General features: G+C 44.2%; 1 protein-coding gene across 4 annotated transcripts in view; it reads right to left on the bottom strand.

Annotated features, from left to right (window-relative positions):
• The window catches only part of ULK1 (unc-51 like autophagy activating kinase 1), a 99,455-nt gene that overhangs the window by 68,290 nt on the left and 14,209 nt on the right, over positions 1-16,956 (bottom strand). For all 4 annotated transcript variants that reach the window (XM_048820997.2, XM_048821005.2, XM_048820998.2 and 1 more), the window contains 3 exons: positions 11,214-11,246; positions 10,597-10,633; positions 614-787 (listed from right to left, as the gene is read on the bottom strand). In XM_048820997.2, the coding sequence (XP_048676954.2) occupies positions 614-787; positions 10,597-10,633; positions 11,214-11,246 (244 nt within the window). The remainder of the gene's footprint in view (positions 1-613; positions 788-10,596; positions 10,634-11,213; positions 11,247-16,956) is intronic.

Consider the following 16,956-nt stretch of genomic DNA (forward strand, 5'->3'; position numbering starts at 1 on the left):
TCACTAGATTAGCAAAACAGGTCATGTTTAAAAACAAAAGACTTGCTAATTAAAACAGGTTAGGTTATGTTTAAAATATGCTAGCTATTTTCCTAGTCTAGACAGAGCCCGAGAGATGAAAGGCTCCATATCTGAATACTCATCCTTAGGCTAGGAAGTCAAACTATATATAATCCACATGATTACCCATGATTTCATTTAAACATCACGGGGAGCTTGGGTGGATACAGCTGATGCACTAGAATTTAAGACTTAACCACAATAGTTATCCAGCAGAGCAGTGCTGATCGGCATCCACTTCTTTTGGAACAAGTGTAAGAAACAAAACAAATGGATACCGGGAGGGACAGACATTCAGTTGGTGTGAGCTAGCATAGCTCTACTGATTTCACCAGCATTACACTGTTGCACACCAGCTGAGGATCTGGCCTGGAGAGCTTTCAGGACATTCCACTGCAATGGTGAAACACTAATCCTAATTCCCCTCTGATCAGTTCACTTGTTTCTTATCCAGTTGCAGCAGTCTGGATTGGCTAGTTAGCCATTTCCAAAACCATGTTGATGGTTCTTGGGAAAGTGTTTCTTAAAGCAGGATATAAAGAAAGGTTCTTACCAATCTTTATACGAATGTTGTTAGGATTTGACTTCTTGCCTCCAGCATAAGAAAGGAGGATATTCTGTGGTTTCAAATCCCGATGGATGATACCTTTGCTGTGTAGCATTTTCATGGCACCTGCTATCTGCTGGAGAAAGAGCCTGATGGTATCTTCGCTAAGCGTCCGCATAGCTGGAAGGAAAAACAGACAGAACGATTGTAACACCAGCCATCACGAAGCAAAGCAGAAGGCAGCTTCCCCACAGAGATGAACAAGGATAACTCTGGATCCAGCACTTCCAACGCTCCCTCAAGCTACTCAGTGAGAAAGTAACTACACGTGGCTTTTATTAAACTGGTTCTTGAAGAGCATCCCTTGAAGTATTGGTGACTAGACTGCATTCTCCTCCAGATCTGAAATGATGCAAAGAACCGTGAACCAGATCCTCAGCTGCTATAAATCAGCATAGCATCACTGACTTCAGTGGCAGCTCCATTGACTATGGTGAAGATCCTCCCCTGGTGTACATTGGTGTATCTGGCCCTGTAACGGTACGCACCAACAGGGACAAGACTGAATATACATCGCTCTAGTAAACAACGTGTTTTTTTTAAATTAATAAAGTTCTATAAATGTGCATGCAGCTAACTGCATTCTCCTCGGAGGCAGGCCTTCTAGGACCTTTTGATTTTAAAAACAAAGAAATACAGAAAGGATCAAGAAGCTAAACAGGATCCCACATCTAATGAGGTTGATCCAAAATTAACTCCAGCTATTTTATGAATCATCTTTCCCCCCACCTCTACAAGACATCTGTAAGACACGCCTACCAGAGACGGGATCCGGCCCACTGAACACAGAACAAGCCTCAATAGCAATACTGTGTGACGCCTTCCTGGATGGATGCTAATATTCAAGAACAAATAAGGTTCAAAGACATACCTTTCACTTGAATAAAACCATCTCTCTCGTAAATGCCCCAGTAATTATTGGGGGGTCCATTAATTGGGGGCACCAGCTGTTCTCTGGTAAGGCCTTAAACCATCCTGGCAAGAGCATCAAAACACTATTCTACCATCTCAGCTAAAGTGGAGGAAACCTTAAGACAACACAGAGCAGGGCACAAGCAGTTTTAGCCCAACACAGGAAATTAAATATTTTACTTTAAAACACGTGCATGCAAAACAGCAAGAGACGTGGGCTGACTGAACCTCATTAGAATAGAAAAACTCCCATCCCAACTTCCAAATCTTCGCAGGGAGACTCACGACTAGCAGACCTAAAATGTCACTCAGTCAACCAGCTGATCATTGCTTCATACATGTGACACCAATGTACAGGTATGCAGAGCTTCTCTTCCCCCACTGGACTCTGTTCTCATGAGCCAGCACGCTACTGGAATTTACAAGACACCTACTCTTCAAGTGGAGTCTTGGTGAATGGAATATACTAATTGTTACAAAGGCATCTTGAAATTTTAGTCCGACTAATCCTGACAGTATCTTATATGAAAAGCATGGTCTCATCTTTAACACTACATACTCTCAGGAGCATGAAGGGGGAGATCCGCACCTGGTGTACATTAGGGTAATACTCCATTCATTTCAATGGAGCCATGTTGATTTACACCAGCGAAAAGACAAGTCTAGTATGTCCAGCAAGACTGGTTACATTCTCCTCCATGCCAGTTTCTCTTGAATAGACTGTTCCTCATGATATCTATCCATCCATCCATCTGTGGTACTTTTATATGGCTCCCATCACCACAGTATCTGCTCACCTCACAATCTTTAATGTACTCAACATCCTGTGCTATTACCACAGTTTAACAGATGAGGGAACAGAGACCCAAAGAAACTAGGTGACTTGCCCAGCATCACACAGAACTTCTGTGGTGGAGCTAAGAGTTGAACCCAGGTCTCCCAAGTGCCAGGTTAGCGTCCTAATCACTGGATCATCCTTCCTCCCAACACCTTAGCTGATTAGAAGTCATGATTCACATGTCTACAACCACAGCATCAGGTCTTCTGAACAGGCAACACTGACTCAAAAAATCTGCTATAGAACCTTTGGAACAGGGACCATCATCACTAAAAGAGTACGACAGCCCCTCCCCCTCCACAAATAATCTCTTTCAAGATTTATTTTGGACCCACAAATCTAATGGGCCCCACTGTCTCACTATCTGCCTAACAAAAAAGTACAACTCTAAACTCAGCAGTACGTATGCTGTCAAGCTACCAGGCTATTATAGATTCCTTTAGCTTAACACCCTTTGCCTCTAGCAGTGAAACAGTCTTGCAAAAGTCTTGTTCTGACCTGCAGTGCTGCCAGCAAGCCACAATGTTTTCAAGGCATTACCCTCTCTGAGCCGTTTCCATATAATTTACCAGCTAAAAGAGTTAAATGCATGATAAGCCATCTCCCCGCCCCGCCCATGTTAAGAGTACATAACCTGGAGCTAGTCTTCTACTGCTTTACACTGCAAAAATAGATTAATAGGGGGATTTACAAAAATCCACTCATTTTGGAGAAAACAGTGGAGAATTTAAGCTTCCACTTAAACAAAATTTAAGTGCCACGTTCTTAAGCGTGTGAAGACATAAGCTCCCAAACATGAGTAGTATGCAAACCAATGCCTGGCTGCGGCCTTGAACTGGCAGACAGACTGCTCCAGTACATCTGCTGCCTCTCTGCGAAGCGACGAAGCAGCAACAGAATAAAACTGATACAAGACTGAGGTCCGTTGCACAGATGCTGCTACTCAGAAGCCTGTGGGCAGCAACAAAATAAAAGGGTCAAGTCAGTTTCACGCTGCAAAAAACCATGAGAGAAAAGAAAAACAGTTTTCCTAGCTCTCGTTTACCTCTCACCCCCGTCCTGCCCCATAGCAGCTGGGAGGCTGTGGAGGGGTAGAATGGCAAAGGGTCTTTTTGCTGCATTGCTTCCTCCACTCTGCTCTCAGGAGTCGCTGGACAGCGGGGAAGAGAGAGCTCCTTTTCCCTTACAGCCAGGGTCTCCAGAACCCCACGAGCCGGAGGCAGAAACAATACATGGCCTAAGTCCTGGCACCTTCCCACCTCCCAGCAGCTATGCTTGATGCAAGCGCACAGCCCCTGGACCTCATTGGTAGCTTTCCCAGTTGTAACTTCCCTATTTACTTTCCGGCTAGCTGGTTTAGTCCCCACACTAGCTGTCTAGCAAGATTTTCTTGCCCTACTGGGCTAAGAGATCGGGGAAAGGGGGACTGTCGCTATTCCACCAGAAAGGTTTCTGAAGGGCAGTAATGTGCTGAGGTTAGCCCGTGGCTGATCTCCAGGGCAGTATCCCATAAGCAGAGAGAGGGAGGGAGAAGATACAGCAGAGCAGACCTGTCCAATTCCTGGGCCATTCAAGCAAAGTAGAGCATGATCCAATTTAACATTTCTCTGCTGTTACATCCTCATCCTGAGCAAGGAACTTGTGCCAATGTCCCTATAAAAAGAGGGAGCATTTGCTCATCTTCACCATTGCTAGGGCCCTACCAAATTCACAGTCCATTTTGGTCAATTTCACGGCGGCAGGATTTTAAAAAGAATAAATGTTATGATTTCAGCTATTTAAATCTGAAATGTCATGGTGTTGTAATTGTAGGGGTCCTGATCCAAAAAGAAGTTGTGGGGTGGGCACAAGGGGGGGGGTCACGGTACTGCTACCCTTACTTCTTCGCTGCTGCTGGTGGGGCGTTGCCTTCAGAGCTGGGCAGCTGGAGAGCGGCGGCTGCTGGCCAGGAGCCCAGCTCTGAAGCCAGGGCTGCCATCAGTAGCAGTGCAGAAGTAAGGACGGCATGGTAGGGTATTGCCACCTTTACTTCTCTGCTGCTGGTGGGCTGCCGCCTTCAGAGCTGGGCGCCTGGCCAGCGGCTGCCGCTCTCCGGCTGCCCAGCTCTGAAGTCAGTGCAGAAGGAAGGGTGGCAATGCTGCAACCCCCCTAAAATATCCTTGTGACCCCCCCCCCTTGCAACTCCCTTTTGGGTCAGGGCCCCCAATTTGAGAAACGCTGGTCTCCTCTGTGAAATCTGCATAGCATAGGGTAAAAGCACACAAAAGGCCAGATTTCACAGTGGGAGACCAGATTTCATGGTCCGTGACCCGTTTTTCATGGCCCTGAATTTGGTAGGGCCCTAACCATAGCATAGCTGGCAAGGTATTAAAACATGCAATGGGGATTGGGCACTCCCCAACCTGAGCGTCCTCAGCCTGCGTTCTCTGCAAGGCCATGTTACTGTTTCACGAGCCTTGCTCTGCCATACCTAAGAAGTAACAATATTCATGCGTTTATTTTTGTGGGCTCGACAAGCAATAAGGCTTTCAGCTGACTGCCTCAGGGACTGCTAGAGACAGGTCAGTAGAACAGAGCAAATATTTACAGCAGGTCAGTCACAGGCCCGCATGGCTCCAAGCTCAGAGTCTGGAAAAAGCTGAAATCACCCAAAAGCACCCTGGTCAGCATTCTGTCGACAGGGAAGGAGTGCTTCACCTGCCAGGAGGCTGCAAAGTGACCTAGAGCAAACACAGGGGGCCTGTATCAGATGACTCTAGCACAGACATACTGACATGTTTCAGAGTAGCAGCCGTGTTAGTCTGTATTCGCAAAAAGAAAAGGAGTACTTGTGGTACCTTAGAGACTAACAAATTTATTTGAGCATAAGCTTTCGTGAGCTACAGCTCACTTCATCGGATGCACTCCGATGAAGTGAGCTGAAGCTCACAAAAGCTTATGCTCAAATAAATTTGTTAGTCTCTAAGATGCCACAAGTACTCCTGTTCTTTTTGAACTAGACATGACAACTTTATGGACAGGATATTTAGGATTGGGGGAGGGGAGGGAAGAGTAACATCTTATCTTACCCACGAGGGTCATCTGAGTCTGCCCTCAATACGGGCCTGATCCAAAGGCCATTAAAGTCAATGAGCGGGCTTTGGGTCAGGCCCTATAAGTAAGGCCCTATTTAACTTGCGATATTGCAGAAATTGCTTCCACCGCAATTTTGACAGTGGGAGCCCTGGGTGGCCGTTAGTGGGGGCCCTGCTCTCAGTCCCGGGTGAGAAATGCAAAGGGGTGCCCAAGAGCTCAGGGGCGTCCTTCTTGCAGCTTTCCTAACTCATTAGAATTCAACCTACAGTAGTTATTACACGCCCCTTTCAACCCACATGCTCTCACACGTCATGGTCTATCTTAAAAAAAAGACAGATGTTGCTCTGGTAAGAAATTCTCCTCACAAAGATGGCTACTCCGTCTATCTGCCTCACTACCAATAGATGCCCAGAGCTGGAGGCCAAAAGAGACCATTAGTTCACCTAGTCTGACGTTCCGCATAACTGGATGAAATTTTATGGCCTGTGTTACTCCTGTGTTGAGATCAACCACTTGGGTGACACTTTCCACTGCTCCGATAACCTACGGGGCAACACAGAGCTGTACTGTACTCTCTCACTTCAATACATGACACCTGATGAGCTACAACTGAAGACAAAGTAAACAGAGCTGCCAAAAGGAAAGACACGTCGCACAGTGAAATCAAATTCCTGTTCCCTGGAAGCAGTGCAATCGCAGCAAGCCACATATCCAAGGGATAGGACTGAAGATGAGGGGGAAACCAAAACCAATGCATTTCACACTGAAGCACACACACACACCCCCCTTTTGCTTTACGATGGGATGGAAAATTAGAGTTGCTTTGGGTGCAAAAAAGAATTAAAGTATCGCCTAACATTTTTAATTAGAGGGCAAAATGGATCAGTAGGCTTAAGAGCCTATTCTTCCAATGATAAGGGGATTTGCATGTGTAGCTCACATTAGCATTAACAAGAATTACCTGCAGAAATACTCCATGAATGGATGGGAAAAAGAGATGCCACAATTAAAGAGCATGATGCAGCTATTAAAATAAGCAGAGCAGTCAAGTAACAGCTCCTCATAGAAGGGAATTCAGGCTACAGAGCAAAAGTTTGCTTGGGTTTTTGCACTTCAGTGAAATGCACTGGAAGAAACATGAACTTTCAGAAATGTTTAACAGGAGGACGAGCTTTAAAAAAAAAATTCTAAATCTAAGAAGGGCACCGAAGGGCCTGCACACAATGACAAGGACCGTACCCGGGCAATAAGAGAACACCCAGTCAAATGAAAACACAAACAGCCGTGCGGGGAACAGGCAAACCAGCAGGAAATAGGACGGGCCCAGTCAGATGTTGCTGAAGGAACAGATATGAACATTCCATGCCTCGTTTGCAAACTCATTCTGGAAGTTCATTGAAGGCTGGATGCCAAACCAAGCAGAGGAGCTTGGGAGAAGGTGGCAGGAGGTAGAGAGGCTTTTTCCAAAAAAAACAAAAAACAAAACAAAACACAAAACAAAACGCTAAAGCAGCCTGAATAATCTTAAAAGCAAAGTTACTAATCTGAAACTCCTGTTTGCTGATACTCCAGACATATGAGCACCTCATTGCTTGGATACATCCCTAAAAGATGTCTCCTATGTGATTTGGAGATGGGATTACTGGTAAAAATTTCTCTAAAAATAGGATCAGTGGGGTTTTTTTAATCTATGGAGTTCATCTGATGAGGTTTGCCCTTTGGTGCATATAGCTCACTTAGGTTTTATTAGCCACTGTTATTCATAAGTGTCCCCTAGATGTAAAGAGTCAGAGAAGCAAGACTACACATGTCCTTCAATTTATTCTTACCTGGTAGCTGCGCCTCATCATTGTAAAAAGTAAATTAGTTTAGGGAAGGAAAAAGCCCAACATAACCACCTTTGAATAACCCAGGGATCAAAGCAGCAACCAGTAGCCCATTGGACATTAAAGCTCCAAAAACAAAGAGGTTGGATGGCAACTAAAATTAAACGTCACCTTCTAGAAGTAACTACCAAGCTCCTTATAATAGTCAGTTTTGGATGCAAAGAATGCAAGTCATGATAGCAAGCAAATGAGTTTAATTAGCAGCCTAACCTAATAGCATAGGGTGCTCCACTTTTGTGCTGCCAGGCGTGCACGTGCGAGTGGCAATACCAGCCGGTGCATTTTTCTATGAACTGCTGCTGGAAGCTTAACATTCAAATAGGGTGTGTGTGCGTGTGCATCTGTGTTTGTATACACGTGCGCGGTTCTGAGTCATAGATGCATAGCTCAGTGGTTTACCCTCTAGAGCAGGATTTCTCAATCCATGGGTCGTGACCCAAAATTGGGTCACCAGAACGTGTCAAAGGGTTGTGTGGCAGGCCCGGAGGGGCAAGGGAAGGAGCATGGCTGGGCCAAATCTGAGTGAGTGGCACTGCAAACCCATACACCAGGTTGCAATTCTCGGTGCAGGGAGCTGAGCCGAGCCCAGGAAGCCTTGTGGGACTGGAACCGCAGAAGCTGACACAATGGTATGCACAAGTGTACATTATGCATCATGGGTAAGAAATATTTAATAAGCCAGATGTTTTTTGTGCTAAAGCCATTTACTAAGTTGCAACAGGCCATCAAGGTTTACAACTGGGGTCCTGAGCTCTAGAGCTCAGGTCAGCTAGGCTGAAAAAAGCGAGATACCATGCGTGCAATTTGCCGACTGATGAAGAAGCGCAAATCCCACTGGCTTACAGTGGGACTTGTGCTCCTAACTCACCCCAGTTGCTGCAAAAATCCCACCCTACAACTCACATTTTCAAAATGGGCAGAAGCAGCCACCTGTGTGCACAGCACTTTGCAATTGCGCATACAAGGAAAGCTTTGTGCACATAGCTCAGGAGACCGCTTGAAACCATGGACTCCTAAATTTTATGACATTCCTTACCTCTTGTCTCCCCAGCTGCACCCCCATTTCATTGCTACAGATCACAGATCGTAGTTAGTCTAGTTGAACAATTTTAATGCCATAGTAAATCAACTAAGGTTTAGCTATTTTTAAAGTGCTCCATTATTAAAAATTCCAATTATAGTCAGCAAAAAAGCTCCAGAGTACAAACACATTAATTTGGCACTCATGAAACTGTCCGTGCTCCAGGAAAGGGTGTTCCATTTCTGCACACCATTACCTAATGGATGTAAAAGCATCACAACAGAACTAACGTCCAGCATGCAAAACTCGGAATTAAAATGCAAGTCTAGGTCCCCTGACTCATCTCTACAAAAATTCTGTGAAGAGTAAATTGATTCTTCACATTTCTTCAGCTACCAATACCCTTCCACAGAATAAAATCAACAGTTAAATGTCATTTACTATTCCATATGAACGGGTTGGAGCACATTAGCATGAGTCCTGAATTCATCATTCATGAGACACTGACGTTAGCTCTAAGGCAAATCTTAACTTAGCTTTTAATCCTTCAATTTCCACCGTGTCCAGTCATCATCTAATTTAAATAAAAAGCGTCAAGTAACATCCAATAAAATCATTATTACTATTATTTTAATACTGTCTCATAATGTTAACAACAAATGCAGAAGACACCCTGGATTGGCACTGTTTGTTTAAACATGACCCAAAAGCCACACAGAAACAGAGATTAATAAATACTAAGAGACAGCTTTAATATTTTAGTCAGCCTGCAAGACAAAAATAAAATACTTCAAAAAGAACAATGAGTTTTAAATCCAGTGTAGCTCCAGCAAAGCTACTAGTTAAGCATCCAGGAAACGGGCTCTCTTTTCTCCATTCTAAGGTGGCAAACGTCTGTCTTTCAATAGAAGCCTTGAGTTCTAGGTGTTGTTCATTTAGGCCATGATCCTGCAAGCTGCTCAGTGGGTCTCTGGACTGGCAGAGCAGCTTGTAGGATCAGTGTCAGTCCCTGCATCACAAGTAACCTTCAGGTGATTACTTTCAGCTCAAACTAATGAAAGAAGAGGACACACAGGCAATACCAATACCCTGAAGCTAATGAACACATACAGGTCAAACCATCTGACAACTACATTGCACTGTACAACAGTTTCTGAATGTTTGTACTTATCACTACTCTACACGGTGCAGGCTCTAAATTTCCCCTGGCTTTTCAATTGGACGCATGCTGTTCTTAACGTCCGACCCTGTACTGTTGGGCAGTAGTTCCGTGTGTTGTTAAATACACGTGGTGTTACATCCCAGAGGCGACTGCATTTCGCCTACGTTTGTTTAAAAAAGAAACACCCAACTTTCTTTGGAATCCTTGAAGATGAAACACTACGCAAATGCAAGGCATCAGTATAAACAAGTTCGCAATTTTTTTTTTCAGCTGATGAGCAAGATGCCAGTTGTGCCTAAAGCCGCTTGTAGCCACTGGTGGAATTCAAACAGTCTAATTACAATGACCTTATAGATTAAACAGGACAACTGCGGACAGCAGCCCATTCCCAATAGTCATCATTGACCTACACTGCAGAGCCTGCAAGCAATCCTAGTTGGCTTCCATGGACTTACTATTTGCAAAGCATATGTACGTTCACCAATGAAGAAGCACTTGGCAAAGGGAAAAGAAGAGCTATGATGCTGTATTTGTTTCATAGGGGAAAGGATCAGATCCACAGGCTTCATACAAGAACCTGGGGTCACCCAATGAAATTAATATGCAGCAGGTTTAAAACAAAAAACATAAGGAAGTATTTCTTCACACAGTGCACAGTCAACCTGTGGAACTCATTGCCAGGGGATGTTGTAAAGGCCAAAACTATAACTGGATTCAAAAAAGAATTAGATAAGTTCATGGAAGATAGGTCCATCAATGGCTATTAGCCAAAATGGTCAGGGATGCAAAACCATTCTCTGGGTGCCAGATGCTGGGACTGGACGACAGCGGATGGATCACTTGATGATTGCTCTGTTCTGTTCCTTTGCTTTGAAGTGTCTGCATTGGGCACCATTGGAAGACAGGATACTGGACTAGATGGACCATTGGTCTGACCCGGTATGGTCATTCTTATGTTCCAACAACTCTAACAAATAAAAATTCAAAATGTTTCCTTTGGAACAAAAAGGATGTCCTCCCCTTTGGTCTACTTACTGTGCAGGTAATCAGCCAGGTCACCACCATTGCAGTACTGGAAACACAAGAGAACAACAGAAGTTTAGTTAGCATTGGGCAGGTTGGCAAAGATTTAAAGAACAGAGGAAGCAAAATTAAGTAAAATGGGAACTCCATAATGATGTTTATATCATGGGATCAGGAAAGGAACCTGGGAGTGACTACGAGTAAGTGTTCAAAGCTCACTCAATTATGCTCCCTCGCCAGTAAGGAAGCGTCCAATGAGATCTCAGAAGAGAACATAGAGTATATATGAGGTTTGGCAGCTCTACAACTATAACGTGTGGAGAAGTTGTTCTTTCTATGAAATTGCTCATTAGTGAATAGTAGGTGGTAATGTATATTCCCCTTCAAGATAAAAAGTCTTCCCAGTCAAGCCTAAATGCTAAACAGGCATTCCGGCAATAGAGAGATTAAAAACAGCCTAGGGCTTGAGCTCTGTTATGCTTGAACTTAGTGCTCTTCACCCCCTTCAGCTTCACGGACGTGCACCTGCAGATTCGATAGCAAGAGGAGCTCCAACTAGACCATGCAACAGAGAAGCCCTATCCAAATAAAAGGTCTATCCGCTTTGTAAGGGTATCAGAATAACTCACCTCCATAACCAAGTAGACAGAGTTTGCCAGTTCCTGGGGAAAAGGAAAAAAAACAAAAGATTTAAGCATTTGAAGGTCAGAAAAGTTAGCGCTATTGTGCACCTGAAGGAAAAAAATAAGTTAGTAGTTTTGGGGGGGTAAAACCTCCTCTCTGCCTCATGATCCCCAAACCGGGGATGGGAAACTATCACAGATCTTCCTTGCAATGGGCATTACGAGGATTAATTAATGAAGACAAAGTGTGCCGATTAAAATGCTATATAAGCGCCAAGTATTTCACAGAATATTAGGGTTGGAAGAGACCTCAGGACGTCATCTAGTCCAATCCCCTGCTCAAAGCTTCCCAGCCAAGGCTTTGTCAAGCCAAGCCTTAAAAACCTCTAAGGCTGGAGATTCCACCACCTCCCTAGGTAACCCATTTTTCACACAGAGTTGAGCAAGTTATTCATTTCTGAGAGCATATCCCTTTAACAATGCAAGTCTCTTCTTCCGGCTTTGGTCTTGGTATTCCTTTAGGGCTCCCAGAGATTACCAGCATTATTTCCATACAAGGAGCACCTATGTGAGGGAAGGGGAAAGGAAACGTGCAACTCAGCTCAGAACTGGAAGTGCTGCTGAAACACAGAATTGGGATCTGCATTTCAACCCCTCTAGCTCAGGTTTGTTTGGAGGAAAAGTCTTGGTTTTGCCCATTGTGGAGGTTGGAGGGCAGAACACAAATGTTGATCTAAACTCCTATCAAGTTCAAAGTGTTCAAATCTTGGGCTTTTGGTTGGAGACATTTCTAATTAAAATTTATCTTAAAGGAGTTGTTAAGGGGGAAAAAAAAGAATAATTAAGGATTCCAGGAGCTACTAAAGAATCAGCCCCTGAACCAGTAGCCAAGATGCAGGCATGACTCTGGGACACATTTCATTCTAACAATAACATGACTCAGTAATCAAGGACATACAGAAAACAAGCCCTTCCCAGCCTGCTGGTGGCATTTGACCTTTCCTCTGAGGCCTTAGAATGTAAGCAAGGCACCAGGGAATCCTAGTGCAACTGTGCACCTTATCACGTCATGCTGTGTTCACACAGATTGTAAGTTCAAATTGAAGTCTTGGTTGAGCAGTGTAGCTTTTTTGCCTTATTTCTAAATGAACATGAACATAGAGCAATATTTAAAGACACCAACACATGAAAGGGCTTGATGTCAGCATGCAGCTAAGGTTCTCTCCAAATGTGGAACTTTGTGAGAGCCAAGTCTGGCATCAAATCCCAAATGGACAGTTGTTCTTCGAGAGTTTGTTATGTGCACTGCCTTGGAATGCTCTCTCCCACCTTAAATGCCCTCTCTATCGGTCCCCAGTCTTGGCTTTGTACACTGCATACAAGTATGGGGCCTGATGGAGCAGTGTTCAGAATGGAGAAGGCTGTTTAGAATAATACATTGAAGGGAGCATCTATTTACACAGTAGTTCAATGCTAGCAGCTTCTCACTCCTAAATACATGGAATTGCCATGAGAAGGTAGGCCAGAGGTGTTATCCTTACTACCCCCTGATGAATGGGTTATTCTCAACCTCCTTGCCCCAGCAAAAGCCAGACAGACGTTATGAAGGAAGTAACAGATTCAGTAGAACCACGATAATAGTAGCTACGCTAGTATTTTCTATCAGAGTAGGGCAACCTAGACTTAACCAACGATACAAGCTCTTCCAAATTCCCAGAGGAGTTCAAATCCTGCTCAGGCCCTCTATGGAACGAGCAATATGGTCTTCAAAAATGGGACAATTATCAAGGAAAATGTGACATCCATTCTTTAATAATGGCCCTAGTTTTTCCTGTGTCTCCTTTAACATATTATTATTGAGGTACTGCCTCTGGACCCCCCTCAGAACTCCATTGTGCTAGAAACTGTACAAACAAGTAAAACACAGACTGTCCCTGCCCCTGAGAGCTCACAGTCTAGGACTATGACAAGACGCAGCACCGGGTGGGGACAGGACAAGGTAACTAACTGTGAGAGCATTTGCAAAACTCAGTAGTCAGTGGCATTCAGTTGCTAAAAACATGCCTATTCTAAGCTCTGGGCACCTGTACAAGAACACACCCAAAAATGTTATTAATTTAAGGATAACATTTTTCAGAAGTACCTAACGTAGGTGCATAAGACCCATTGACTTTCAATTAGCCTTAGGCACCGAAGTCAGTTCTGAAAATGTTACCCTAAATAATCATCAGCCAGAGGCTCTCCTTCACCCTCCCTGCCTCAAGGTCCCCACCTCTGTCTATTTACAGACTCCTTAAATGGGCCTTGCTGTGTCTCTCTTAAATCAATCTGAGGAAATACCTGTCCACATCCTAAAAGCCACTCTCAGCTCAAGTAAGACCTGGCACTGGAAAACAAAGGTTGCAACAACTTATTTACGTGGAGGTGCTTTGACATCTGGGGCAGAGCAAGGAACTGAGCCCCTCTCTACCTTATCCCAGTCCAAAGCCTTAGCTACCAAATCATTCAGCATTTGCCACACTGTTCTCCTCATTTTGCAGGGCTTCAAAAAGCATCAATCTTCACCCCCCCCTCAAAAATGTGAGCTTTAAAAGCAGCCCCCAGCCCCTCCCCATTGCTCCTTTCATCCCTGCCTGCTCAAAGGATTCTGCAGTCTGTCAAGTCTGTCATAACAGCTCCTTTTGTCAGGGCCTCGCCCACCTCTTAGTAGTTCAGCTTCAGATGCATGGTGGAAATGACATTTAGAGTTTCAAGGGTTGCAAGCAAGAGTTAAATATATTTTAGTTGATCTCTAACTACCTGCATAGAAGCCAAGAAACAGAAACATGCAAAGTAAGCGGCCTTCCCCCAACAATGCATTTTAAGAGGGGATGCAAATGATCAGCAGCCTGGCAGCGTGTGTTCCAACGGTTCCCCAGGTTCAAAGTGCTCACCAGAGCAAAGGGCTGGCAGTTTGCGGCTTTCACAGCTGTTCCAGTTACCAGGCCAAGCTGAATTTTAAAAGGTCTCTTGCGTTCGGCCAATGAGCAATTTACTGCGATACTTTCGAGAGTGTCTCTATTGCATTTCTGTCTAGGACAACAACTGCATGAGACAGGGCCTGGATTCCAGCCCCTGCATTGAAAAGAAATGCAAGCTTCGACCCAACCTGCTTTCACATTCTATTCAAAACGGTCTGTGCTTCCAGCACTGATCAGGAGTCGGAGGGTCTGAGGATTATTCCCAGATGTATAGCCAGAGACAGTCACTTGGCACCCAATTTTCAGAAATGCTGAACACCCATCAACAGGCATGAACTTCAGCTGAAACCCGTGAGAGATCAGAACATCTGAAAAAAAGAATCAAGGCCCTTTAACCTCTTTGTGCCTTAATCTCTCTGCCTGTAAAACAACACTACTTACTTAACTAGCAAGGGTGTTGGGAGGATTAATTCATTACTGATGGAGGCATATTCTAGCTTATGCAAGTTAAGCACCATACATGCTTGCAAAACCCTCTTATCATTGATGACACAAGAGCTAGTATGGATGGAACAGATCTGTTAGGTTATTGTATAATTTGGTCTTCCACCTTCGTAATTTGTCTTGAAGTCAGTGGAAATGTAACAGAAGAGGATTTGGTTCGGTAGTTAGTGTGCATACACGACACTCCATTCAACTTGCCTAGCAACAGAGTGTGCTTCAGGTTTTACCATTCCAGCCTAGGAGGCAGAAGAAGCAAAGAAATACCTGAAAGTCACTCATCAGACAGCAAGCTTCTAGCTGCTCTAATTAAGAGATACAGTGTCCCTCCTCCAGCGACAGCATTGTCGGTGTGTTTCAAACCTCGCTAGGAAGCAGTATGACATTTCTGCTATAGATCAGGTTTGATGCAAATTCATGCTAAGATTGTGCGCAATCATCCATCATTTCCAATGGAAAGTGCAATGGTCTCCCCTCGTTTCCATTTTTTAAAAAGCTACAGATTCATAATCCAAAATGTGTTGTGTGTGTCACTCTTCCATTTATGACGCAAACATTTCACACGAGCATAGCTCACAGCTTCTCTGTAGCCGGGCTGTGTCTGGAGTCAGAGAACAAACTGAATGGGGCTTGAGGCAGGGTTGCATTTGAAATTTAGTTATCTAGAGGGGGTTTACAAGTACATGCCAGGAGGTTTTCCATACTTTTAGCCATCTTAGCCAGCATTGTTTACGTCATCAGGCGGGTCTGGGGTATCATGCTGAAGATCCCCAAAGCCAAACTACGGTCATACACTTTGCTTGGGGAAAACTCACTGTCACTGGGATTGTAATAGATGGAGTAGTTTAAGAAGACTCCGAATATTCTCTCTTTTAAAGCTCATTTACAAAAACCCTTGGAAGTTCAGAACCGAAACCTGTTTCTTTTCACTTGTCATCTCTCCAGTGCAGCTGGGTTTTGTTCATTAAGAAACAAAACAAGGAAACATACAGCAGGCCAGACTTTGGGCCTACCAACCTCTTTGGGCTCTTTGAGGCAAACTGAAGTGCCCAGAACATTCACTTGCACGTTAATCCTGAGAATACTATTCCAGTTCTTTATTCCATAGCATTCCATTACTATCTACAAACCAACACGCATGCACTGGGAGAGACAAACCAATAGTTAAGGAAACATGATTTTAATTTAGCAGTGCAGCAGAAGTTGCTGTAGACCAGCACTGTGCTGGACTCCTTAATGTTGTCCAATTGTGGAAACCTATCAAGGATGGTTCAGTTTGTTACAACATCTAAGGCCTAACAATAGTGTGACCCTTTACATTCCCCTTCCAGACAGATTGGAAGGTGGCATATCAAAAGTGAAGCAGACATATCAAAATTAGTTTTTCCTGACCTAGTTTGTCATCATTCTCCTGTCTCTATCCTGGAGCCTGGCCTACAGCCAAATTTAACACAATGGTTAGGAGACAAAAGGTAGAGGTGTCATTTTTCTTGCAACTATGACAACCCCATTCAATAAATGCACTATTTACACTGGTCTGTATGGGACTGGGGACAACAGGAGACCAGAAAAAAAATATACAGCCCACCTTTCCTAGTAAGTTTGAACAGAGTAGAAAAGAAATACATAGCAGCAGCATGGACAAGGAAGTTCACTCTCACACTGCCTTTGTGTAAATGGCTTTTTAATCCTGTATTAAAAGTTTGCCATCAGGAATTTAAAACATTTGACAGCTACAAAATCCAGAACTTGAAAGTCACCAGGGATTGCTGTATGGGGCCTATTCTTAAAATTCCTCATTCTCAGACACAAACTAGACATCAAGGGAGAGAAAAATCTGCCATTAACGGGTCTCAGCACTGACCTGAACAGACCACTCCGGGGAAAGGAAGGGTTAGGCCAGACTGATGCCAAGGATATCCTTGGTCTCTCCTCAGAGATGCCCAGCATGATGGCCGCCATCTTGGTTCACACAGCAGGGACTGAACTCAGGACCTCCAGAGCTAATAGCAGGAGATGCTACAGTTTGAGCTAGACAGCCAAGGTGTCCCGGCTGGCAGCTGGAGCCATAAGAGACTCGCATCCTCTGTGGATCAGGCACAGAGCAGGGACCGGTAACACACACGCACGAGTGGCCCATTGTGAGGATGGTTTGACAATGTGGACAACAGTCAACTCAGATGTGCACAGACTCTAAAATCATTCCACTGAGACCACCAAAATAGTAACAACTTACAGAACTCTACACCAGTCTGGCCCAGACTAGTAGTGACCAAATCTCATAACCA

This window comes from Caretta caretta, chromosome 15, assembly GCF_965140235.1.
Source record: "Caretta caretta isolate rCarCar2 chromosome 15, rCarCar1.hap1, whole genome shotgun sequence".
Taxonomy (NCBI): Eukaryota; Metazoa; Chordata; order Testudines; family Cheloniidae; genus Caretta; species Caretta caretta.